This window comes from Leuciscus leuciscus (assembly GCF_965113295.1).
Source record: "Leuciscus leuciscus genome assembly, chromosome: 23".
Lineage (NCBI taxonomy): Eukaryota > Metazoa > Chordata > Actinopteri > Cypriniformes > Leuciscidae > Leuciscus > Leuciscus leuciscus.
Window position 1 is genome coordinate 766,108 of NC_138747.1, and position 27,500 is coordinate 793,607.

General features: G+C 39.5%; 2 protein-coding genes across 2 annotated transcripts in view; one reads left to right on the forward strand and one right to left on the reverse strand.

Moving 5' to 3' along the window:
- Window positions 1-17,966, forward strand: part of strn (striatin, calmodulin binding protein) — a 52,760-nt gene extending 34,794 nt beyond the window's left edge. Inside the window, exons 8-18 of the mRNA XM_082155817.1 lie at window positions 2,307-2,417; window positions 3,662-3,805; window positions 4,022-4,158; window positions 5,687-5,862; window positions 6,749-6,796; window positions 7,258-7,379; window positions 7,711-7,878; window positions 8,995-9,141; window positions 12,350-12,451; window positions 12,530-12,616; window positions 13,567-17,966. Coding sequence (XP_082011943.1) covers window positions 2,307-2,417; window positions 3,662-3,805; window positions 4,022-4,158; window positions 5,687-5,862; window positions 6,749-6,796; window positions 7,258-7,379; window positions 7,711-7,878; window positions 8,995-9,141; window positions 12,350-12,451; window positions 12,530-12,616; window positions 13,567-13,736 — 1,412 coding nt within the window. The 3' untranslated portion in view covers window positions 13,737-17,966. The remainder of the gene's footprint in view (window positions 1-2,306; window positions 2,418-3,661; window positions 3,806-4,021; window positions 4,159-5,686; window positions 5,863-6,748; window positions 6,797-7,257; window positions 7,380-7,710; window positions 7,879-8,994; window positions 9,142-12,349; window positions 12,452-12,529; window positions 12,617-13,566) is intronic.
- A 1,524-nt stretch (window positions 17,967-19,490) lies between these two features.
- The window catches only part of opn6a (opsin 6, group member a), a 9,097-nt gene continuing 1,087 nt past the window's right edge, over window positions 19,491-27,500 (reverse strand). The window contains exons 1-6 of the mRNA XM_082155206.1: window positions 27,488-27,500; window positions 24,880-25,085; window positions 22,859-22,958; window positions 22,665-22,769; window positions 22,059-22,282; window positions 19,491-21,248 (exon numbers count right to left, since the gene is read on the reverse strand). The exon at window positions 27,488-27,500 is cut by the window's right edge and continues 1,087 nt beyond it. Coding sequence (XP_082011332.1) covers window positions 20,748-21,248; window positions 22,059-22,282; window positions 22,665-22,769; window positions 22,859-22,958; window positions 24,880-25,085; window positions 27,488-27,500 — 1,149 coding nt within the window. The 3' untranslated portion in view covers window positions 19,491-20,747. The remainder of the gene's footprint in view (window positions 21,249-22,058; window positions 22,283-22,664; window positions 22,770-22,858; window positions 22,959-24,879; window positions 25,086-27,487) is intronic.

A 27,500-nucleotide genomic window follows, 5' to 3' on the forward strand; every position in this document is an offset into this window, starting at 1 on the left:
CAGTGTTAAAAATAGTGATACATTATATTTTCAGGATTCTTTGATGAATAAAAAGGTTTTAAAAAACAGCAATAGAATCTTTTGTAACATTATAAATGTCTTTATTGTCAAAACTTTTGAAGAGTAGTGCATAAACATTCATAATTAAAGGTGCAACAAGAGCGTATGATTGTGCCGATTCAATTATACATCAATAAATCACAGTTTTCCTTGCATTGAGACTTTAGATAAACACTTTTTGTCTCCTTAAAGGGATAGTTCACTTTAAAATACATTTTTGGTATGTTTTAGTTTACCTCAAGGGCATCCAAGATGTAGGTGTCTTTTTTTCCGCAGTAGTTTCAATTTTGATATTTTTAGGTCAAACCGTTCTTGTCTGTCAGTCATATAATGCAGGTCTATGGTCACGGTCTCAAAGAGCAAGCACAGAGTCCAAATTAAAACAATTCCCTATCGTCTAAATTAAACAATTCCCCATCGTAAGTACACATTGATGGCCTAAGACACGAAACGAGCGGTTTGTGTGAGAAAACGAACAGTATTTATATCGTTTTTACCTCTTATACGCAGCCATGTCCGAGTGATCTGATCTGACGTGTACGCAGACTGGTGCATAGATATATACACACTAGATGTCGCCTTATACGGCAGTTCATTGGAACAAATGTCTTTAAGGCGACATCTAGTGTGTATATCTAATTTGGACGACGGGGAATTGTTTTAATTTGGACTCTGTGCTTGCTCTTTGAGACAGTGACCATCGACCTGCATTATATGACTGACAGACAAGAACGGTTTGACCTAAAAATATCAAAATTGAAACAACTGCGGAAAAAAAGACACCTACATCTTGGATGCCCTTGAGGTAAACTAAAACATACCAAAAATGTATTTCAAAGTGAACTATCCCTTTAAAGAAGGAATCGATTCTGAACTGAAACGAGTCGTCAGTAATTCAGTCTTACTTCCTGCTGATTCTGTAGGTTTGTAGCCAATTAGCATAATGCCAGCCTGTGGTCCTGATTGGCTGAGCAGCGTCTCTTAGCCCCGCCCTCAAACACTGTAGTGTATCTGAGACTGGGAGAGTTTGGCTCGTGTTGTTCATGTGGAGAAGACGCTGTTTTCTGAGATTGATACGGTAAAACCCACGCCATCGTTACTGTTCGTATCACTGTGATCAAGAGCTGAGATTCAGATATGATAATGAGCGTTTCTGACCAATCAGAGCAGAGCAGCTCTCAGAGAGGCGGGGCTTAGAGAGACTGAATCCTTGATGGAAGTGTTTCAGACACTGAGAGGAAAGAGCTGACGCTGCAGTGGAGATTATCAGAACATTAGAGTTTATTGATCTTAGATGAATGTGTTGTAGGAGATTTAAAAAGCCTTTCAAATAGTATAATAGTGGCTCTTTAAAATAGAAACTTGTTTGCGACTTTCCGTACATTTTTATTCCGTGGTGGAAACAATCTTTCTGACTTCACAGCAGCACTTTAATGACTTCAGCTCTAGTGCGAGTGTAGAGGCTTTATCGGTCCAGAGCGGCTCACAGCATCGAGTGCACTGGAGGATCCTGTAGATTGTGTTTGATTTACTGTCTCCTTGTGTGTTCCTCCACTCTCTCACATACACACACTCACTCACACACACATACTCACACATACTCACTCTCACACACTCTTACTCACACACACACTCTCACACACACTCCCTGCCCTCCTGATCCCATCTGTTGAGTCTCTGAAGAGAATTGGACTGATTTTTCTCCCGTTCGCACGTCCATCTTCCCATCGGATCGATCGGCTTTTAGAGGTTTAGGCAGATTGAAAACCAGCAGCTTCAGTTTCAGACCGTCTGCAAAACTAGTTCATGACTTCAGCACTATCCTGGAAGCGTGACGTCAGTCACATGATTACAAACACTTCAATACATATTTCTGCAATTATAATGGCCCGTTTTTCCCAATTAGACTGTTGATTTTCTGTAAGATCTTTCCTTCATGATGTAGAACTACAGTCTGGAAGACGGAGCACAACGAGCGCAGCGCTGAAAATGGGCGGAGCTACAGAAGCTCTAAACGCTACTTTATACTGTGAATTATCTATCATATTATTTTAATGTAATCTCATAATCAAACACACACTGGTTTGTAACGCACCTCAGTCGACACTGATAGACGTTCAATGAGAGTGCAGCTTTGCATCAGAAGTTCTGATCGCTTCTGTAAATCGGTGTATCGTCTGCCAGTGAAGCGCAGGAATGGCTCGTCGTGGCGTGTAACGTGTGTTCCTCCCTCCTCCCCCGTGTAGAGAAGGAAGAGCAGAGCCCCTCGTCTGAGTCCTGGGACGTGGATGAGGGCCTGATCTCTAAACTCAAGGAACAGTACAAGAAGGAGCGCAAGGGCAAGAAGGGGGTGAAGAGTAAGTCGGACCGGACCCTCGCTCGCCCTCTCTCTCTCTCTCTCATTCCTGTGTTTCTTCTTCTAGTGGTCGACCGATGTCGGCTCTTCAACGACTGGTATCTGGAGCACAGGACGGCCAGAGAGAACGATAATATCAGTGAACCTCACAAACACCTGCACAGTATATCAGGGGATATGATTAAATATGCTAGCAACGTGCTAAATCATGCTAGCATTATGTTGAAACATGCTAGCAAAGTTCTAAATCATACTAGAAACATACAAAGATAGATAGAAGGATGGATGAAAGATGGATGGATAGATAGAAGGATGGATGGTCCTCAAAATAGGCTCCATTTTCTTTATGCAAAATATAATTTCTGACCGAACATGTCTGAAACAATCTGAGTGAACGTCTGTGCAGGTTTTGTGAGATTCAGTATATTTATGTTCATTCAAAAAAATTAAAAAATGGAAACCAATCTCCATTTCTGGTCATGGGCCAACCAGTGACATCACACTGATGATGTCAAAATACCAGTTTTTGGTCGTTTAATTGGCCTGATATATCGGTTTATCACTAACTTATTCTAATGTACCTATTTAAGTTCTTTCTCTCAAAAATCATTCGTTTGACAAAAACCAGCAGCTCTCTTCAGTTCTTCCTGTCACTCATCCAGTCACGTGTCATCCTCTCCTCCTTTTCCTCCTTTTCCTCCTTTCATCCGTTGCTCTGAGTAAACGAGTGCAGCACCTGCTCTCTGTTTCTGTTCTCCATCATCTGTTCTTTCAGCATCCAGCTGCATCTCAAACACAACTACTGTTTCTTTTCTCCTTCTGGTTATTGTTTCTGAGTGCTTTACTGCTCACTTCTGTTGCGTTTTACGCTGGTGCTTTGAAAGGGGGTGTGGCTTGTTGACTCCGCCCCTAAGTGGGCGTGTATATAAACCAGGCTCCACCCCCTTCTCCTGCTTCCATTGTAAGAAAGTACCGAGTCGCTCGCTTGCCTCCTCAATTATCACTTTTCTTTCACAAATTTTTCCTCTCTGATTGCTCTCCACTGCTTCATGTTTCATCTGTGCCAAATCCCCTCATCAGAACACAGTCCACCTTGAAAGCTAATCCTGAACCGTAAGCCTTTGATGAAGCATAGAAAGAGAAATGCTTCTGGTGGTCGAGTAGGAATGCTCGGAGGTGGGCTGAACTGTGACGGGGAGTTGTACACCACAGAAGTAGATGAACAGTGTTGTTCTGTGTTTGTAGGGCCGAACCGGTGTAAACTACAGGACATGTTGGCTAATCTGCGAGACGCAGAGGATTTGTCATCTATTCAGCCTCCGGTGGCGCCGCCGGTGCGTCCCAACTTACCCCGCCTCAACGAGCACCAGCTGGGCCGCACAGATGAGGGTATTCCCGCCTCAAACACCATCAATTTATGATCATTTGTTAACAAACAAGTATTCAGTACTTCAATGAGCTCATAGTTTCTGCATTCAATTATTACATTGTTTAAATTGTGGTTGTGATGACAGATCACTCTAAAAGGCGCTATACAAATACTGTGAGTTGAGTTGAATGACCCCATCTCTGCAAACGGCTCATGTTTGTGTGACTGTGTTGCAGTGGAAGCCCTGACCTTTCCTCCGTCCTCGGGAAAGTCCTTCATCATGGGTTCTGACGAGGCGCTGGAGAGCGAGCTGGGTCTCGGAGAACTCGCCGGGCTCACCGTGGCCAACGAGGCCGAGAATCTGTCCTACGACGTGAGTACAGGGTTATTATCCAGAACTAAAACTAAAACTTCAATTCCGGCAATACAAAACCCCTCACGAACTCCCGCAGACTTGAGGCGACAGATTGTTAATGGCAGAAATCCGTACATTCACCATCCATCCACCTCAAATATGGCTGATCACTGAAAACATGTAAGCAACTTTACCAGTCCGCTCGCTCTAATGCTAACAGATAAATGTGCACTATTATTAGGCGCATATCTAAGTGTTTGTGTGGGAAGAGTTGACCTCATGACACACACATCACTACATTTAACTTTAAATACTCTGTCATGTTCAGTCGTACAGATAAGAGTAATGCAAACTGAAAAGGGTTTACTTTTAGTTTTTTTAAACTCACAATAACTTTTGTAAAATAATGTTGCTTTCTGACGATTCGGTCTCCAGTGAACTTGAGCTCATCACATAAATGAACCGAAACTCAGTGTATACTTGCTTCACAGACATGAGGAATATATCTGTAGAAAGATTGAAATGTCTACATTTGAATGAACAGATTCAAATGGAAAATAAATATTCTCAGATTATGTACGTAATCCGTATGAAACGAGCACATAGGCGGAGATGACGAGTCCGCATCGGGCCTTAAAGGGTTCGTTCACCCCAAAGATGAAAACTCTGTCAGTCATTACTCTCCCTCATGTTGTTCAACCCCGGAAGACTCTCGCTCATCTTCAGGACACAAATGAAGATATTTCTGATGAAATCTGAGAGCTGTCTCACTCCTCCATAGGCTTCTCTGTAATCAATATCTGCCATCCCAGAAACGTTAGTAAAGACATCGTTAAAATAGTCCGAGTGACTACAGCGGCTCAACCTTAAGTTTATCAAGCGACCAGAATACTTTTTGTGCACAAAACACAAAAATAACGACTTTCTTCAACTCTTCATGTTCTTCTGTGTGTCTCTGAGTGAGTTCATGTAGTGTAAAAGCGCAGCGCTTCTGGGTTGTACGTCAGAACGGAGGCTCACTATTGGCCGACGCTGGTCATGTGATGCGTGTGAAGCAGGCCAATAGTGAGCCTACGTTCTGATGTAATTGTGTAGTTAAATTTAACAGCTGTTATTTCTCTCTATACTTTTTTTCTTTTTTCTTTCTTTCTTATTATTTATTTAACTATTGTTTTTTTATTTAAATTTATATATACATCATCAGGTGTGTTCGGGTTGGTTGGGGAGGGACTGAAAATGTAAAAAAAATGCAAACTCTGTACTAACAATAGCATTTGTCTTTTGAATAAAAATAAAGAGAAAAAAAAATGTTTAACAGCTGACAGATACAGACAGTCTAACAGAAGGATGGACAAAACCAGTGAAATATTAACTGAGTTCATCATATTTTATTACCATTTTCTAAACTATAGCAAATAAACTGATAATGTGAGAAATGTTGAAGGTGTCTGAGTAAACTTTGGTTTGACTGTATATATTAAAATGATGACCAGTGTGACTGTCAGTTCGTTCATCCCCATGTCGATGTGTTCACTCCTCTCCTCAGATCACTAACAACAAAGATGCCCTGCGTAAGACGTGGAACCCGAAGTTCACCCTCAGGAACCACTTCGACTCGATCCGTGGCCTGGCGTTCCACCCGGTGGAGCCGGTCCTGATCACCGCGTCTGAAGACCACACGCTGAAGATGTGGAACCTGCAGAAAACTGCCCCAACCAAGAAGTCAGTCTTATCTTTACACTGTCACATCTCTCTACACTGTTCTGAGAGGGTTGGGTACCGAACTCGCCACTTTTAATGGCAGCGACCCAATCACGTCGCTACTACTGAGTGCCAGTTCACATTAAATCAATCGCCGCCAAATTTCGCTAGCTGAGAACACATCTAGAACACACATGTTGTGCGTGTCTGTGTGTTTCATTGACCTCACACACACACACACACACACACTGAAGCACGCGTGACGCTCGCAGTGTTTTCCAGAGCCGCTCTGAGACTTTGAAATTGTACAGTTTCATTTAAGAAAACTATCGTTATATCATTAACACACGGAGACTCAAAGGTCTTCACCACAACCTGTCAAAATAAACGTTTGTTTTAACTTGATAATATATTACTTTTGTACAGTAGAATTTAAATATCTCAATTTAATAATAATACTAACACTAATAATAATAATAAATTATCTTTTTCTTCGATGTTGTAATTTTAACAGTATAAAGCTCAGTTGTGCCACATGTTGTTTGATACAATTTAATATAAAAGATCAATTAAATTAATGTTTTATGTCTTCATTTGATTACTAGAAAATTCACAACACTATCATTCATTGAATTATTTTTTATTACTAAAATGGTTGTTTTAATTCATATTCAAGTTCGCAGACAATGGCAGACAGCGACCGATGCAGCTCTGGCATAATGTCAATAACACTTCTACAAATTACCGAAACGGTACCGTTGTGTACCGGCACTGAATTTCAGGAACCGGTTCAAATGTGAGCGGTCCCCAACCCTACCTGAGCCTGTGGAGCTCGTTCTCTCAGCCTCTCGGAGCTTCTCTGAGCTTCTCTCGTCGGTTCCTGACACTCCTGTGTTTGTGGTTTCAGGTGTGCAGCTCTCGATGTCGAGCCCATCTACACCTTCAGGGCTCACAGGTACAGCTCCTACACACTTTTATGTTGAGCAAATATTTCATAATGTTTTCAGGCTCTACTAGGACTTGAATGTTGATTATTGTCCTCATATTCTCCATTGTTGCGGCTCCTCTCTTCCCAGTCTGTCAGTAACGCTCTGTTTACTTCCTGTCTCTATGAAGCCCCTCCTTCTGAAAAGCACACTGTGCTCTGATTGGTCGGCTGGAGCGGTGTGTTGTGATTGGTCGAGCGCTTCGAGTGTGTTTGGGAAATGTCCCGCCCCTTTCCATAACCACTAGTTTAACACACTACTAACTAACTCAACCAGGCCCCGCCCCTTTATTCTGCATATTAATTATTATAATGAGGAATATTGTGACGTGTTTGTTCCCGGGAGAAACTCAAGACATTACACACTAAACACAGACGGAAACTGCTCTTTAATGGATCATCTGAACATGTTCTGGTGTTCTGGTCTGCAGGGGTCCGGTTCTGTGTGTGGTGATGAGCTCGACTGGAGACCAGTGTTTCAGCGGGGGTTTAGACGGATCCATTCAGAGCTGGAACACTCCCAACCCCAACATCGACCCCTACGACTCCTACGGTACGCTCCTGTGTGTGTGTGTGTGTGTGTGTGTGTGTGTGTGTGTGTGTGTGTGTGTGTGTGTGTGTGTGGGACTGATGCCATGTCCAAATACCCACACTTGCACTCTTTACACTTCACCACTTGTCTACTTGCATGACGTATTTCCTCTATTTCCAAGTGTTCAAGTAGGCGTAAAGATTGTGTGTGTGTAGAACTTTTGATTACTCGAAGAGACACACTTATAGTTTTGCTTATCACTTTTATGATTTACAGATGCACTTTTATGATGGATGGATGCGCTTTGATGACTGACTGACTCTCTCTCTCTCTCTCTCTCTCTCTCTGATAGAGCCGTCAGTGCTGCGCGGGTCATTGTGTGGACACACAGATGCAGTGTGGGGTTTGGTCTACAGCTCGGCTCATCACACACTGCTGTCCTGCTCCGCTGACGGGACCGTGAGACTCTGGAACGCTGCAGACGCTGCTCCCGCCATCGCCCTCTTCAACCAGAACCAAGGTCACACACACAGATTTAACACTTCCGTTTGCAAAAAATAGCGTTTTTATTTTATTTTTGTATTTTGTTACATTTTATAATAGTTTATGAATGATCTGTTTTCTCTTCTTTTTTTTTTAATGATGATGATTGTTAGATGATATCAGCATTGAAACTGAGCCCAAAATAACATAATAAAAGTCTTAAAGATGCGTGTGTAAGTTTTAGCGGCATCTAGTGGTGAGGTTGTGAATCACACCCAACAGAAGTTATGGTGGCCGACAGGAAGTGATGTAGTCGTCTGAGACAGCAGAGAGTAGCCAGTTAAACAATGAGGTTTCTTTACAAAGATAAATTAAGAAATTAGGTTTACTTAATTATTCTTATTATAAGTTATTGCGAATATTATTGTCACTTGTTCGTCATTGTGTCAGTGTTTTATTCGCTGATGTTAGCTGAAGCTTCTTTACACGAAGAACAACATAGTGACGAAACGCGTTTGTCCGCTCAGGGCCACCGTAGACATGTGTATGTAAGCAGACCTCGGTGTGTGTAGAGAGAAATGCCTCATTCTAAGCTAATAAACACATAACGCTTCATTATGTAAGATCTTTATACACCACTGAAAACATAGTTATGAATATGATATTGCATTTCTGTCAACAGATCCTCCTAAATATTACACACTGCACCTTTAAAGAAAGATTTAGCACACTACAGTTTACACAAAAATAAATAAATAAATAAATAAATATTTTTATTTTATTTTTTTATTAATGAATAATCTTTTTTGTTTGTTTTATTACTGTCATTAATGATGATGGTGAGATGATATTAGGATTGAAATTCACCCCAAAATTACATAAAATAAAATATTTTAAGTCATTCTTTAATTCTTTAAGACTTTTATTATGTTTTATTATTTTATTTTATTTTTTGCTGTCATTCATGATTATGATTATGATTATCTCATATTGGGATAGAAACACGCCCCAACATAATAGAGTCTTAAAGAATGATTAGCGCACATCAGTGTATTTACAAAAATCTAAAACTGTGTTTTCTGAATGCTCTTCTGTGGTGTGAAACGTGTGAAAGCTCAAGCACATGTGACCCGTGTGTGTTCCCCTGCTCCAGAAATGGGCGTCCCGTCGTCAGTGGATCTGGTGTGCTGTGACCCGGCTCACATGGTCACGTCCTTCAGTAACGGCAGGACCGGCATCTTCAACATGGAGACCCGACAGATGATCCTGGAGCTGGAGTCGCAGACCGCCGGGAAACCCGGTAATATTCCCACACATGACACATCAGCGCATCATCAACACATCAGCGCATGAGCAGCACTGTTTATAACTCTACTACACACAGCACATATTAATATCTAATCTTCTGACGAGAACAGAACGCTTGACGCTTAAAATCCTTGTATTAAATAAAAATGTATTTTTCAGAGTGGTTAGAATTCCATTTTTAAACGATTTATTGGCAACACTTTACAATAATGTTCTATTTGTTAACATTAATTAAGTACATTAACAAAAACTAACAAACAAAACTTCTACAGCAGTGGTTCTCAAACTTTTTACACCAAGTACCACCTCAGAAAATATTTGGCTCTCCAAGTACCAGCATAATGACCAATATGAAAATACAGTAGCGTAGTAGGCCTATTCAGCTTCAGTTATGCACAGCTCAAAAATGAGGCAGCTTACAGTAATTTCTAATAAGAATATTTATTATTGTCAGCCACTTTAAACATTGTAAAAACACCATTTGAACATTAACAATGTATTGTGCTGCTTACATACAGGTTAATAAAAAACTAAAAGTGAAATAAAAACTGTAGCCTACTGTCCTTAAAATATTAATAATAAAAAAAACAGGCTGTTTATTCATATTTAACCCTTTTAAACGTAAATTTAAAATATTTTGGCTGACCCCTGTGAGTTTTTCAAGGCGATCATTATTTAGAACTGATCACTTTACTGTTTCCATGGTGACGCGTCATTGCTTGTCACGTGACACACCGCAGCGCTGAATGACTAATTATCTGCTTTTATTTCATTGTTTTATTCAAAATATTCACAAATTTGTTAGCTATGGCATGAAATATTTGATATTCCGATTGACAAATATATGCAAGTGTAAGTGTTATGTTGTTTATAACGATCGCGTTAGTTGAGCTATATGCGCCGTGTTACGTTAGTGCCACAGTTCAGAGATTCGGATCTGTTGGATTTACAGCACGTGAATTCATCCACTTCTCCCGAAATACATGAAAGTAAGTGGCCGGTGAACTGGGAGAAGAATAGAGTTAGTTAACTTTAAAGTTACTTACACAATGTGTAAAACGTGTCGTCTAATTATAATGGAAATTATTATTATTTCCGCTTCCATAGACATCAGTGTGTATTTTACAAATTGTAAATGTATTGTTTTTTTAGTACTTATGTGAATTTAAATGTCTGAAACCTAAAATAAACATTATGTGGTTAAAAACACTGAATAATTGTGATATATGACAGCGCCTGAGTGGCGTCCGTCTCTGGCTCAGCGCCAGCCAACTGCGAAAGGACAATTTAAATTTAGCAGTTGATCACGTGATGCACTGGCCGTTCTACACCGGTGTAATCGTATCGTACGCTCCAGGGACCAGCCAAGACTGAGCACACAATAGACAGTAAAAGATCACACCGGTTTGATCTTACGTGCAAAATTCAGTGATTCCTCTGCGTACCACTAGACGGAGCCTGCGTACCACACTTTGAGAACCACTGTTCTACAGCATTTATTAATCTTTGTTCATTTCAACATTTACTAAAACGTAATTAATAATACATTTTTAATATCAAACGTTGTACATTAGTGATCTAACAATGAACAACTTTTTATTAACTAACATAAAGATTAATAAATGATATAAAATAAATTGCTCATTGTTAGTCTGTGCTAGCTAATGCATTAGGCAATGTTAACAAATCACACCTACCAGTTTATTATTTGTTTCATTTGTAGTTATTTATTTGTACACTGGTATGTATTAATTCCAAGCAATAATAAAAAATAAAACCATCTCAAGATTAAAGTAATTATAATGCAAGATTAAACTTGTTAAATTTCGAAATAAAATGTTGAGAATAAACGCAACATTGTATTTCGACTTTTTTTCTCAAAATTTAACCAGTTTTTTCTCAAAACACAACAACTTTGTTCAAAAAATGTAATGAGTTTATTCTCAACATTTTATTTCAACTTTTTTCTCAAAATTTAGCGAGTTTTTTCTCAAAACACAACGATTTTATTCTCGAAATTTAATGAGTTTATTCTCAACATTTTATTTCAACTTTTTTCTCAAAATTTAGCGAGTTTTTTCTCAAAACACAACGATTTTATTCTCGAAATTTAATGAGTTTATTCTCAACATTTTATTTAAACTTTTTTCTCGAAATTTAGCGAGTTTTATTATTTAGCGAGTTTCCTTCCCCTTTCTCAAAACACAATGACTTTATTCTCGAAATTTAATGAGTTTATTCTCAACATTTTATTTCGACTTTATTCTCGAAATTTAATGAGTTTATTCTCAACATTTTATTTCGACTTTTTTTCTCGAAATTTAACGAGTTTTTTCTCAAAACACAACGACTTTATTCTCTACATTTAATGAGTTTATTCTCAACATTTTATTTCAACTTTTTTTCTCGAAATTTAGCGAGTTTTATTATTTAGCGAGTTTCCTTCCCCTTTCTCAAAACACAATGACTTTATTCTCGAAATTTAATGAGTTTATTCTCAACATTTTATTTCGACTTTATTCTCGAAATTTAATGAGTTTATTCTCAACATTTTATTTCGACTTTTTTTCTCGAAATTTAACACGTTTTTTCTCAAAACACGACTTTATTCTCAAAATATGAGTTTGTTCTCAACTTTTTATTTCAACTTTTTTTCTCGAAATTTTGCGAGTTTTTTCTCAAAACACAACGACTTTATTCTCTACATTTAATGAGTTTATTCTCAACATTTTATTTCAACTTTTTTTCTCGAAATTTAACAAGTTTTTTCTCAAAACACGACTTTATTCTCAAAATATAATGAGTTTGTTCTCAACTTTATTTAAACTTTTTTTCTCGAAATTTTGCAAGTTTTTTCTCAAAACACAACGACTTTATTCTCGAAATTTAATGAGTTTATTCTCAACATTTTATTTCAACTTTTTTTCTCAAAATTTAACGAGTTTAATCTCGCATTATAATGACTTTGATCTCGAGATGCTTTTATTTTTTTGTTATTGCTTGGCCCTAATCCTCTTCCGTAAATTCCTGTTATTGGTACGTGACACAAAAAAAAACACTTTTTTTAATTTTTTTTTTATTTATTTTTTTTTACTAAACTTGCCCAAAAAAACAAACAAAAAAACGTTCCTATAAATAGCAGATGAGCGACTGGTAACGTCCCATGATCCTCTCTGACCTCTGACCTGTTTGATTTTCAGATGCGCCGTGTCAGATCAATAAAGTCCTGAGCCACCCGACGCTTCCCATCACCGTCACGGCACAGGAGGATCGGCACATACGCTTCTTCGACAACAACACCGGTAACAGAGGACATCAAGAGTTATGATGATGATGATGACGATGATGATGTTTATTCTCACGTTGATGGTTCTTCTCAGGCAAGTGTGTTCACTCTATGGTGGCTCATCTTGATGCTGTAACCAGTCTCGCGGTGGATCCCAACGGACTCTATCTGATGTCCGGCAGTAAGTTCACGCTTCCATACGGATCAGAATCATGTAAACGCTTTTAATGCTATTCTTTTATGAGGGAAAGATCAGAAACGGGTCAAAAGAACCCGAAAAACATCACTTTTACTCTGATTTTACTTTGCTTATAAGTAGAGATTGACCGCTTTTACCGATATTTTACCCGATATTTAAAGTCCCCCTGTGGTGAAAATCCAGCTTTTAATGTTGTTTATGTGTCTATGTGGTGTTTTTAATACGCTTTAAGACAAACCATGTGTAAATTCATAAGTCGACAGCATTGCTGAGTATTTCCTCCTTAAAACTGCAGTGAACCAAAGACAGTCTCAAACACACGCTTTGAAATCGCTGGTGTTTCTGACGTCACAAACTACCTTGTAACCAATCAGATCAACGTGTGATCGTCAACCAGTGGATCTCTGAGCTGAGTGAGTGAGTGGAGGCGGGGCTCATTTGCATATTCATAGAGCCGCGCATACTAAATGAGGCAAGGGTGTCGAGTTACATTCAAGATATTTAAAGGCATGAGAAATACACTTATTTTCAGCTGAAAACACACAGTCGTTCTGTTTAGTTTCTAGCTCATGGTTTCTGTTGCCTAAGTTCTGGTTTGTTGCCATGGTTTCTCATTAGTTCTCACCTGTTCCCTGTTTCTTAAGTTATTAGTATATATCAGGTGTTTATTGACTACAGGGGGACTTTAAACAGTTTGTTCAGATTAGTGCTGTGTTTATAATTGTCAAAAACAAATAAACTGATAAATATCGGTTCTGTATGTCAGTTATCGGCACATAAACATGCAAATAAATCGATATCGGTTATCAAAATAAATCAACATCAGTCAATCTCTACTTATGAGCACCGTTATCATTCTGTTTATTAAGTGTGTGTGGATCAGTCAGAGGAAGTTGTTGATGTGTGTGTGTGTGTGTGTGTGTGTGTGTCAGGTCACGACTGCTCCGTGCGTCTGTGGAATATGGAGAGCAAGACGTGCATCCAGGAGTTCACGGCTCACCGGAAGAAGTTCGACGAGTCGATCCATGACGTGGCGTTTCATCCCACCAAATGCTACATCGGTAGCGCGGGAGCCGACGCCCTCGCTAAAGTCTTCGTATGACCTCTGACCTCCGACCTCCGACCCAAACTGCTTCCACGAACTCGAAGCTGATGATCCGGGCAGGCCTGGTGCTCGAGGGGAAGCACACACACACGCACACACACACACACACACGAGGAGCGTCTCGGCTCCTCCTCCGTTCAGCCTCACAGGAAGTTTCACTCTTCCTAGATTAATTTTTTTATTATTTTCCTTTCATGATTTCTCTCCTGACGTGAGCGTGTCACTCTCTCTGATTCCTCTCCTTTTAAACGACGTGCCTTTTGCTTCAAACAGTCTCGAGAAAGTCGGGCTCTCTCCGCTCCTCTCCGGCGAGTGGAAACAAACTTTTAAACTCACCAAATACGTCAAATTACTGCGAATCATCGAGAGCGATCTGGTCTATAAACACTGAAACGCAGAGAATATGATCCTCTCGTCCGGCCGATGTTAATTTATTCAAAACAATCTGTACATAATATAACATAAAAACGATGCGGCTCAGAAACTTACTACGATGTTTGTGTGGGAATATAAACCAATCAAACGCTCTTTCACCCCAAGATCACATGACAAACGGCGCATTAAGATCTTTCATAATGTTCAACACAATACTGGATCTGTGCTCGTTTTCTTTGTTAAATATACTTCAAGTCTTTGATTCTGTGGTGACTCCGTCTCTGACGGGCTTCTTGAGATTCAACCATCATAAGCGCTACGTTGAATTAATAATATTAATATGTTTACGCGTAAACCTGCAGTTTCTCCTGGATCTGATCAAACTCCGTTTGCCTGTTTATGGATGTTTTTATTTTTAAAAACGGCGCGTCTGTGAAACCCTCTCCGGTCAGATCTTTAACGCTGATCGTTTGATTAGAGTTTATGAATATTTGTGATTATGCGGAAAAAAGTCTTATAATAGTTTGAATGTGTTGCAGTTTTTGACAAGCTGTACTCAAAGTACAACGATTCGGAAGTCTATAATTGTCTGAAATCTGTGATGTTTATTTATTTTTTGCCTTTTTCATATTTTTTTTGCCTGTAATGCCAAATGAATAACTAGTGATCTGGGCCTCGGTGACCTCGGGGTCGTCTTCATCCTCGCCGACTCGTGCGCCGGCGCTGGTTTGTGTGTTTGGACTCGGTGACGTCGGGGTCGTCCTCATCCTCACCGGCTCGCGCACCGGCGCTGGTTTGTGTGTTTGAACCCGGTGACCTCGGGGTCGTCCTCATCCTCACCGGCTCGCGCACCGGCGCTGGTTTGTGTGTTTGAACCCGGTGACCTCGGGGTCGTCCTCATCCTCACCGGCTCGCGCACCGGCGCTGGTTTGTGTGTTTGAACCCGGTGACCTCGGGGTCGTCCTCATCCTCACCGGCTCGCGCACCGGCGCTGGTTTGTGTGTTTGAACCCGGTGACGTCGGGGTCGTCCTCATCCTCACCGGCTCGCGCACCGGCGCTGGTTTGTGTGTTTGAACCCGGTGACCTCGGGGTCGTCCTCATCCTCACCGGCTCGCGCACCGGCGCTGGTTTGTGTGTTTGAACCCGGTGACCTCGGGGTCGTCCTCATCCTCACCGGCTCGCGCACCGGCGCTGGTTTGTGTGTTTGGACTCGGTGACGTCAGGGTCGTCCTCATCCTCACCGGCGCTGGTTTGTGTGTTTGAACCCGGTGACGTCGGGGTCGTCTTCATCCTCACCGGCGCTGGTTTGTGTGTTTGAACCCGGTGACCTCGGGGTCGTCCTCATCCTCACCGGCGCTGGTTTGTGTGTTTGAACTCGGTGACGTCGGGGTCGTCTTCATCCTCACCGGCTCGCGCACCGGCGCTGGTTTGTGTGTTTGGACTCGGTGACGTCAGGGTCGTCCTCATCCTCACCGGCGCTGGTTTGTGTGTTTGAACCCGGTGACGTCGGGGTCGTCTTCATCCTCACCGGCTCGCGCACCGGCGCTGGTTTGTGTGTTTGAACTCGGTGACCTCGGGGTCGTCCTCATCCTCACCGGCGCTGGTTTGTGTGTTTGAACCCGGTGACGTCGGGGTCGTTTTCATCCTCACCGGCTCGCGCACCGGCGCTGGTTTGTGTGTTTGAGATGTAATAGTTTGTAACAGATACTAGTGTTTTTTATCATTGTATGACTGGTGGTCGGTTGCTAATAGATCGTAACCCACGTTTTGCAGGTTGAGGTTTTTTATTTGAAACTCTTCTGCTTTATTGGTCTGTGATTACTTGAACTCTCTAGACGTGCGTGTGCAGGTCTGCGTGTTTTTAACTGCTAGGATAGAGACTTTCTGCTTTTATGGGGATCGTTTGCCTTTAAATGATGACATGAGCACTACAAGAGAACTGAGTGTTTGTGTGTTTCCTTCAGCCAGAGGTTTGCTACTCGACCAAATGTTGTTAAAGGACTAGTTCAGCCAAACTTGAAATCTGTCAGCGTTTACTCGCCCTCAAACCCGTGGGACTTTCTCTCCCAAACATTTTTTCGACATCTTTTTAAGTTGACTGTGACTTTTTATATCACAATTCTGAATTTTTTCTCTAAGTTCTGGGGGTAAAAAATTGCGAATAATTTCTCGCAACTCCAAATTTAAAACTCACTATCGACTTTTTTCCTCAGAATTGAAAAAACAAACTAGGAATTACGAGGAAAATGCGATTGGGCTTTAATGTCTGAATTGCGATATATAAGCTTGAAATTCTGAGGAGAAAATTTTCAAAATTGTGAGATATATACTCGCTATTAAAAATGATAATTATGACTTTTAATCTCAAAGTTTTGAGTCTACAGGTGAAACTCGAAAAATTAGCATATCGTGCAAAAGTTCATGAATTTCAGTGATTCAACTTAAAAGGTGAAACTAATAAATAGACTCATTACATGCAAAGTGAGATTTCAAGCCTTTATTTGTTATAATTTTGATGATTATGGCTCATAGCTTATGCAAACCCTAAATTCAAAATCTCTGAAATGTTTTAAATGTTCATAAGCTGAAAGCGATAATCATCAAAATTATAACAAATAAAGGCTTGAAATCTCACTTTGCATGTAATGAGTCTATATATTAGTTTCACCTTTTAAGTTGAATCACTGAAATTCATGAACTTTTGCACGATATGCTAATTTTGCGAGTTTCACCTGCATATTCTCCTAATTGTGAGAAAAAACATTGACTTGTGAGATACTTGCAATATTTTCTTTTTAAAGTAATTGCAACTTTTTTTTCACAGTTCTGTCATTTGTTTCTGAATTTTGAGTTTATCTCCCAGTTCTGAGGGAAAAAAAATCAATTGCGAATAATTTCTCGCAATTCCAAATTTAAAACTCACAATTGACTTTTTTCCCCTCAGAATTGTAGGACAAAGTAGGAGAAAAAAATGACAGGTTTATAAAGTCTGAATTGTGAGATATTGTCTATTCTTGCAATTAAAACTGGTAATTGTGACACTTAATGAGCTGCTCATGTTGCAGTGTTGGAGACAGCACCTCCGACGCGATTGGAATACGAGGGTGATTAAATAGTTAATTTTTTCATTTTTGGATTCTTCTCCTTTAAATCTGAGGCACGTTTGCCGTTAAGCTCGTGCACAGAGCGCGCGCTGGTTTGGGACGTTGAAAGGGAACCGCGTGCGTGCGCGTGCGTGTTTTCGTACTAGTAAATATATTTTCTGATTTCGTTCATTTTCGGTGCGTATTAATTTTAGATATATAAGAAAGAATCTCAATATGTATAGTTTTAAAGTATTGATCAACAATCTATTTATGAACCAGAATACAGTGTATATTAACCTGCGAAGCTAACAGTGAAGATTAATCGATATTTGTGCTAGAGAGAGTAGTTCGCGCCACCTGCTGGTCAGAGATGGGAACTGTACAGCTGACTCGGCTACTGAACATACTAAAGTGCTAAACGGAGATTTGATAACCGGTTACTGATCGATCGACGCGCTTCAATGATTATCGGAAACGTTAAAGAGTTGAGATGGAGAATTTGAAGGGAGTTTGATTGGACGATCGGACTGTGACATCACGAACGAGACCGGTTCCGGTTCCGCCTGTATAGAGCTGTCACTGAACTTTTACCCTTTTGCTTGTATAGAGAGAGAGTGGAAAGATTGTTAATAAATGCTATACTCCTCTTGTACATATTTTATTATTGATATTACAGTTTATTCTTGATTTCTTGTTGTATTCTTTTTTTTTTTTCCTCAGATGGACATTTATCAATATAATACAATAATAAAATAATATGTTGTATTTCACGTGTGTTTTGTATTTTTTGTGATTCGTGCTGTGACTTTCCATTTACCTACTGGGTTCCTGCGCTCATGGAAAACCTGGAAAAGTCTTGGAAATTGTGTCACAGATGATGTTGCAGTAAGTCACCGCGGCCACTAGAGGGCGCTGCTGGATTCATTATTTCAGTAGACTGAAATTCTTTTTTTTTTTTTTAAGCTGTCACTGTTTTGAAAGAAATTAATACATTTGTTTATTAAAGACGCATTAAAATGATCAAAAGTGTCAAAAAAAAAGACATAATGTTACAAGAGATTATATTTAAAATACTGTTCTGATCTTTCTATTCATCAGAGAATCCCGGCAAATAAGCGATATATCACGGTTTCCATACAAATATGAAGCAGCGCAACTGTTTTCAGCTTTGATCACAGACATTTGTATTTTTGGCTGAACTATAATCTCATGTGAAACTCAAATGCAAGTACAAAAATACTTTTTCATGCCGTTTCCATTAGAAACACGATTAGTGCGGAGAAGTATTCGCGTCATAATGAGGTGAAATATTCCTCTCGTGTTTCTGACAGATTTACATCAGTGAGTCTCAGCGGCTGAAAGGTTATTTCTCAGATTAATGTAATGAAGAGCAGCGACTCTGCGAACGCGTCCCGTTAATGACACCAGGATAAATCACGTCTGGCTCTCCAAATATCTCTCATTACAACATCAGTCCCGTGTTCTGCTAAAGCCAGTCTGTGCTGGAGCTGAAGAGGTCTGTGGATCAGCTCAGTGTTACTGCATTAACTGGCGAGTTCAAAATGTCTTTTTATTCTGATGACGTCAATAATTGATTAGCATAATTGACTGCAAGCATAAAAGTCACGAGCGCGGCTGCTTACTGTACTTTACTATTATATAGCAGCTGAAAGTAAGTGTGTCTGTATTCATAAAAAAAAGTAGGCAAAAAGTTCCCGGATGAGCAATACCAGATATTTGTTTTGTTTTTTGTCTTTTTATTTGTAATTATTATCTTCATTTTTATTTTTTTATTCAAGAAACAGATGCAAATATACACACATTCAGGAGAACATAAGAGTTAAAAAAAACAAAAAAAACATTCGTATGTAAAGTCAGATGTCTAATGGAAGTAATAAGACACATACATATGAAGAGGACAAATAAAAGACACAAAGGATGAGAGAATAAAACTTTTTATCTCACAATTGCGAGTTTGCATCTCGCAATTCTGACTTTATTTCTCAGAATTGCTAAATATAAAGTAAGAATTGCTTGAAATAGTCACAATAGTGTCTTATAAAGTCAGAATTCTGACATTTTTTCTCACAATTCTGACTTTTTTCTCACAATTGCCATATATCAAGTCAGAATTGTGACTTTTTCTCACAATTGCGAGATATGAAGTCAGAATTGTGAGAAATAAAGTCGCAATTGCGAGATATAAAGTCCTATTCTAAGGAAAAAGACGGACTTTTTGGAAAAAAAATTTTTTTACCTCAGAATAGTTTATATTTCAGTTCTGACTTTATATCATGCAATTCTTACTTCATATCTCGCAATTCTGAGAAAAAAGTCAGAATTGTGAGATAAAAAGTCGCAATTATTATTATTTATTTATTATTCAGTGGCGGAAACAAGCTTCCATAATCCCATGAGGCCACAGGAGAGGAGTTCTGAACGCCAGAGAAACGACGCAACTGGCAGGTCACATGATCATGACAACATGGCGAATGTAGGACATTCAGATCAAGTACGAAATAAGTACCTACTCAAGAGAGTATGCGAGTCTCTGAAAAAAAACAACAGCTGGAATGTCATCATTATGTTTGATTATTATTCCACTGTAAAACTGATCATGCAGAAAAAAAAACGTAAGTCCTGGAGACATGAAACAGGCAGGTCTCAGTTTGGGGAGACATTGCTAAGGTATGCCCCGATTTTCCTGTTATCTCTGTAGAGCTGCTTTTAAAAAGCGCTATATAAATAAAGATAACTTGAAGGTATTCCCTGATTGGCCAATAGGGGGCGCCATCAAAAACGCGAAACTCAAAAACACGTTTGTCAGAGACTCGTGTGTACGCATGCTTGAAGAAGTTAATGTGCCTTTAGTGGTTTACTAGTAGTAAACACTTTTGAAATGAAAGTGAGCCGATGAGTGGTCCTCTGCTGCCATCTACTGGTCATAATGTTAATTTAGTCACTTATACAATCCTTTTCGGAGGTTTTGCTTTTTGTATTCATTTTTACACATTATAAAATCACTATTATAACAATTACAATCACATTTTGTCAAAGTTTATAACTTTTTTCCGAAGGCATCAGTTTTGACAATTGTACCACATTATGATTGTAAAACCTGAAGGTGTTATACAGCAGTACCTACTCCAGAGAGTATGCGAGTCTGAAAGAAAGAAACAGTGGAATGTCATCATCATGTTTGATGTTTCGTATTTAATGTCTTGTGAAGAAGTGCGTAAACACAAAACTGTCTTTAATAATGCTGACGTACACAGTTGTTAAAAAACAATATTTCACATTTACATCCATTTACAAAAATAGCTTTTCCTGCTGCTTACATCATTAGCATGAAACTGAAGTCGCTCACACATCATTTACTTGTATTTATTTATTTTTCTCCGTTTCCTTTGATGCTATTATGAATGTAATAGATACTAGTTGAATACATTGTGATCCTCTGATGCTGTTATTGTTCTGTTATGCAATAAAAAAAAAATCAAAACAGAAAAATCAAAAAACAGAAAAATCGGCACGATCACTCCTGATCTACAGTCTGACGCACTCGTACTCGGGCGTGTCTGACGGCTCGGGCACGTTGATGGAGTACACCTGTTGACTGGCAGGGGGCGGAGTCTCGGGACGGCTGCCCACACCTGAGTCCGGGCTGGGGGCGGGGTTTGCCGGCTCTCGTTCTGAGCGGTACTTCTCGATCTTTAGTAAGTTGCGGTTCTCCTCGGGTCTCCTGAAGCGCTGCCGCGGGGCTCCGGGCGACGCACCGTCCGCCTTCCCCTTGATCTTCTTGAAGCGTTTGAGTTTGACGGTGTCTTTTCCGTCGCCTCTACACGGCAGCAACACGCTCACGTCTTTGCGGAACTTGGAGCTCAAGCCGAAGTAGATGAGCGGGTTGTAGAAGCTGGCAGACTTGGCGAAGAGTCGTGTGAAGATGCTGGTGAGACTGGGCACGTGGAAACCCCACGCGGACCACATGGACACCACGGCGTACGGAGACCAGGCCAGGATGAACGCCGTGCAGATCACAATGGACACCTGAGGACCAAACAGAAGCGAGTGCCACATTAATTACATAATTAGGGGTTCAAACGCTATTGTAATTGTTAAGATTATTATTATTATTCCGCTGTAAAACTGATCATCCAGACAGAACCGTAAGGCCTGGACATGAAACTTGTAGGTCTCAATATGGGGAGACATTGGCAGATGGAACTGGATATATATTCTGCTGCCTGAATCATAATCATAAACTGTTGGTTCATTGGCCAGAGGAGAATTCATGACTTTCTGTCACTGATGACTTGAAGGTATGGCCCTGATTGGCCAATAGGGGGCGCCACAGTGATCTAAAACGCGTTTAGACCGTTTGTCAGAGACTCATGTGTAAGCATGCTTTATGAAGTTAACGGAAAATGTGCCTTACTTTCGTGGTTAACTAGTAGTAAACACTTTTAAAATGAAAGTGAGCCAATGAGTGGTCCTCTGCTGCCATCTACTGGTTTTACTGTTAATTTATAATATTGTTAAAATGTTTTTGTCATTCCATTCACTAATACAGTCCTTTTCACAGGTTTTGCTTTTGCATTTATTTTTAGACATTATAAAATCCCTATTATAACATTTACAATCACATTTTGTTAAAGTTTATCACTTCCTATGGTATCAGTTTTGACAATTGTGCCTCATTATGATTAATGTGAAACCTGAAAAACATCCTATTTCTCTGTCTCTTTCTCTCTCATTTGATTATAACTCTAAAATAAAGAACGAGCGTGTCCAATCTGAATGCTTGCGTATCTTATTCCAACGTTACGCTCCTGAAGACCATAGTAAAGTCAGACTCACAATAGTGACGTCCCTCTCGATCTTGCGCTGTCTGTCGGTCAGGTCGCCCTCCGCTGACATGGCATTGCCTCGCTTCACCGTGTTTATGATGGACACGTAGGAGAACAACATGATCAGCACGGGGATGAAGAAACAGAAGATGAGGATGGAGATGATGTAGGACTTGTGGATGGTGGAATAATTCGCTTTGACCCAGTCGATCTCGCAGGTGCCGTATCCTCGATCTGTCAAACAGCGAGAGAAGAAACACTTTTCTACATGCATATATATAAGAGTGTGTGTGTGTGTGTGTGAGCGAGCGAGCGAGCGTGCGTGCGTGCGTGCGTGCGTGCGTGCGTGTGTGCGTGTGTGTGTGTGTGTGTGTGTGTGTGAGAGTGTGTGTGTGAGTGTGAGTGTGTGTGTGTGTGTGTGTGTGTGTGTGTGTGTGTGTGAGTGTGTGTGTGAGTGTGAGTGTGTGTGTGAGTGAGCAAGTAAGTGTGTGTGAGTGAATGCATGTGTGTGTGTGTGTGTGTGTGTGTGTGTGTGTGTGTGTGTGTGTGTGTGTGAGCGAGCGAGCGAGCGAGTGAGTGTGTGTGTGTGTGTATCTCCACATGATGTTCTTATGACCTGTGTAGCTTCCCCAGCCCAGGATTGGCGCGCCGGACCAGAACAAGGCTCCGATCCAGATGAAAATAACACACACGATCACCGTGGTGTTGGTTATACAGTGAGCTGTGAACACACACAACAGCAGCTCAAATAAGAGCAGACTCGCTCAGGAAAGTGACGTGGAGTTAAAGCTGTAATGGAAATGTCCCTGCCTTTACTCGGGTGGCATCCTTTAATGTATCTGGTGATGCTGATGACGGTGAGTGTGTTGATGCTGCCGAGACCGAACACCAGCGTGAAGAACCCGTCCACCTGAGAGAGAACGACAGATGCATGGAGGAATGAGTGGATAAACACATGCATAGAAGTCTGACTTATAAAACTAGTTCATCTGCTAGAGCTAGAGAGAAATCTGTCAAATCAATACATTTTTATAATCATGAAAATTGTCAATATGAGACAAATATGCGTCGTCACCTTCCGTCACTTCTTTTAGAGTCAGAATGTTGCATGTTCAGAATGTTCCTCAGAACAAAAATTATATATGCAATAACATATTTTTGCAACATCTCTTACAATTACACACAATAAAACTAAATTTTTCTTTTTTCGAGTCTAAATATCCATTTATTTTGGCCTCATAAAAGCATGACAGCCGTAAAATGATCGGAATTATCTTTGTCTGAATTAATGACTGAACAGACACAATTATGAGGCAATTATAACATTAGTTAATGGCATTTTAATGGTGTCATTTGAAATGCGAGAACGAATGGCTGTGTTTCTGCTGTGTGTGTGTGTGCGCGTGTGTGTGTGTGTGTGTGTGTGTGTGTGTGTGTGTGTGTGTGTGTGTGTGTGTGTGTGTGTGTGTGTGTGTGTGTGTGTGTGTGTGTGTGACATCTCCAATCACACCTCCACATCTCAATGAGACCGTGATTCTTTGGCTTTCAGTCCAGAAGCCCTTAATGGGTTTAAAATCACACTGGACACGGACCCACACGTCACCTCAGGACGGAGTCAGAAAGATCTCACATCCATTATTATCATCTGTAAAAACACCATATGATTTTAACACTTCAGCTGTGTTATAAAGAGAGTTATGACTTATAAAACCTGAGATCTGGGGCCAGTTGCATAAACACCGCCATAATGTTGTGTCTAAAGAACTAGTATGACCAACTAGCAGTTGATAATCAGTCTTACTTTTCGGTATCAAATCAGACCAATCTACGTTTTTATGTGACAGATGTAATGACTACGTTGTAAGACTAGTTTTAGCAGTTTATGTAACCGGCCCCTGGACCTTATGATGTATAAGCTAGCAAGTATAACTATATGAATGAACTGCTTGTTTTCTCTCTCATCTCCTGACAAACTTTTCAAAAGTTATGAGCAAATATAGCCATTTTTCAGATCTCATGACCTGTAGGTGGCGCTGTTCCCAAATTTGGCATGGACCCTCAGATCATGGTTCCGATGAAGCGTACCGAGTTTCATTTCGATTGATCAAAGTTTGCCTGAGATACAGCCTCTGAACCAACTTCGGGTCGACATAGTTAAGTTCGTAACAACGTAACTTTTGAACAAAGATGAATCAATCAATTCTGTTCAGTTATTTCCATACGGCTCAGTCTAAAGATCACCGGTGCCAATTTTCATAAGAATTGGAGAAGATTTGAAGGAGTAGTAGCAAAAACTGTAATACTGTGCTTTTCAAAATGATGGACTTTGATGGTCCCTTTTGAACATTCTACAGACTATAAGTAACTTTGCAAGTACATGTCAACTTATTCTAACCCTACCTATCTACTAATACTCTACTTATACTCTAATGAGAGTTAAAAGTCATGTAGGTGCAATGTTACTTACAGTCAAAGAATGTGTTAAAGGGACCATCAAAATAAAGTGAAACCACTGTTTTTAACGTGAATTTTTGAACTGGTGGTGGCGCTGTAGAGCTGGTCCTAGAGACCCCAAAGTTGGTCAAATTACTATTCATTACCATCACTACAAATGTGCCAATTTTCATACAGACTGTAGTTAATGACGCGTGACGCACAAATGGAGTAATAAGCGCCTAAGCACTTTGAGTACCTAGAAGAGCGCTATATAAATGTAACGAATTATTATTATTATTATTATTAATAACTTCTGCTAAATAATCTATTAGAGACATTGCTGTAATGAACACGCCACCTAATGATCTCACTACCCACAATTCCACTTCCTGTACCTGGCACGTCCACACAGATGTGATGAGGTATCCGTTGTCCCTGAACACGTTGAAGATCTCGAGGATTCCTCGGGAATATCCGAACACAGAGATGCTGGCGTCAGAGATGGCGAGATTCAGAGTCAGGTAATCAGTGGGCTGGAGGACAGACCTCTGCTTGAAGAGGATGAAGATCACGATACTGTTCCCGAACCACGACAGCCAGCCTGAAGCACACACACACACACACACACACGCACGCGCGCGCACACACACACACACACACACACACACACACACACACACACACTCTCGTTACTTTGATGAGGATAAAACTTGATTTATCCCCAAGGGGAAATTTAGGCGTTACAAAAGCATAAACAAGACAAAAACAAATATTACACTTAAGAAGACACAAAACATTATTGTAACTATGTATTCCTAAGTTATGTAAAAAACAAAACATAATAACAGATACATCATTAAATATAAATGAAAAAAAAAAGAATAAATATTGTAAATATAAGTATATGGGTAAACATACTCTCCTAAAAAAATTAAACTTTATGCAATGGTTCTCAAACAAGAACTGATGCATATTATGGGATATTGAAGACTAACTCCATCACACAGCAGGAAGCATCACAGAGAATGTTACTGTAATTAGTAACAGAAGTAATAATTATGTCTAAATCTGCTATCATGACTGTAACGTCTGTAATGAATGTAGATCAGAGTTTGTGGTCCAGTAATAAACTCGTCCTGATTAACTCTAATGACCCTGACAGACAGCCGGATGGGATTAGCTACTCTAATCCATGAGTTCTTCACTACGGTCAGACTGGAGACACATCACCTGGAACAATAACTATAAAACTTCATATGCAACATGTTAATGCAGGGCTTTTCAATCTTTTACACTCACAGAGCCCCAAATATCATCATCCTCATATCAACGACCCCATCCTAACATTTAAAACACACCTATAAACACACAATTTATAATCTGTAATATTAATATTTTGAAACTTAAATGAGTTTATATTAAATTTACATTATTATATTTTTTTCCGACTCACTATAGTAATGTACTGTTAAATGTAATATTTATTTGTCTGTTTATTAATTATTAATTAAGTTTTATTAATTTTAATCTAATTTAATCTATTTAATAGATTAACAACTAACTAATAATTAAATTTTTACTTATCCACTTATTTTAATCTAATTTATTTACTTATTTTAATCTTATTGTTTTATTTATTTATTTAATTTGTACCGTTTTTCTCTAGACTTTATGTGCTAATAGACTTTAAAAAAGATGCTGATAAACACTTGAAGACTGCCAGTATAATGTATAATATAAATAATACAAAAGCAATAAGACAACGCATTACATGCACACTGCAAACACATCCATAATAAGCATTTTTGTGCTATTTTCTAGAAAGTACTACAAAATAGCTGTAATAACACTTGCTTTCAGAAAATATATTGAAAACAAGACAAAAAAATAATCAGGAAGGACATGATTGTTTGAAAACTTAAAGTGTTTCAAATTCGCTTCGCTGGTAAACATGAACATGAGGTAAAAATGATAAAGTGAGGTAAACCTGATAAATTGAGGTAAAAATTATAAAGTGAGACTGAAGTAAACATGATAAAGCGAGGTAAAAATGATGAAGTGAGACTGAGGTAAACATGATAAAGTGAGACTGAGGTAAACCTGATAAAATGAGGTAAACCTGATAAAGTGAGACTGAGGTAAACATGATAAAGTGAGGTAAACCTGATAAAATGAGGTAAACCTGATAAAATGAGGTAAACCTGATAAAGTGAGACGGAGGTAAACCTGATAAAATGAGGTAAACCTGATAAAGTGAGACTGAGGTAAACATGATAAAGTGAGACTGAGGTAAACATGATAAAGTGAGGTAAACCTGATAAAATTAGGTAAACCTGATGAAGTGAGACTGAGGTAAACCTGATAAAATGAGGTAAACCTGATAAAATGAGGTAAACCTGATAAAGTGAGACAGAGGTAAACCTGATAAAATGAGGTAAACCTGATAAAGTGAGACGGAGGTAAACCTGATAAAGTGAGACGGAGGTAAAAATGATAAAGTGAGGTAAACCTGATAAAGTGAGGTAAAAATGATGAAGTGAGACTGAGGTAAACCTGATAAAGTGAGGTAAACCTGATAGAGTGAGACGGTAAAAATTATAAAGTGAGGTAAACCTGATAAAGTGAGGTAAAAATGATGAAGTGAGACTGAGGTAAACCTGATAAAATGAGGTAACGTTAAACATGATGAAGTGAGACTGAGGTAAACCTGATAAAATGAGGTAACGTTAAACCTGATGAAGTGAGACTGAGGTAAACATGATAAAAATGAGGTTAAACCTGATAAAGTGAGACTGAGGTAAACCTGATAAAGTGAGACTGAGGTAAACCTGATAAAGTGAGGTAAACATGATAAAGTGAGACTGAGGTAAACCTGATAAAGTGAGGTAAAAATGATGAAGTGAGACTTAGGTAAAAATTATAAAGTGAGACTGAGGTAAACATGATGCAGTGAGGTAAACATGATCAAGTGAGACTGAGGTAAGGTAAATGAAGGAGTCTGACCCAGAATGAGCAG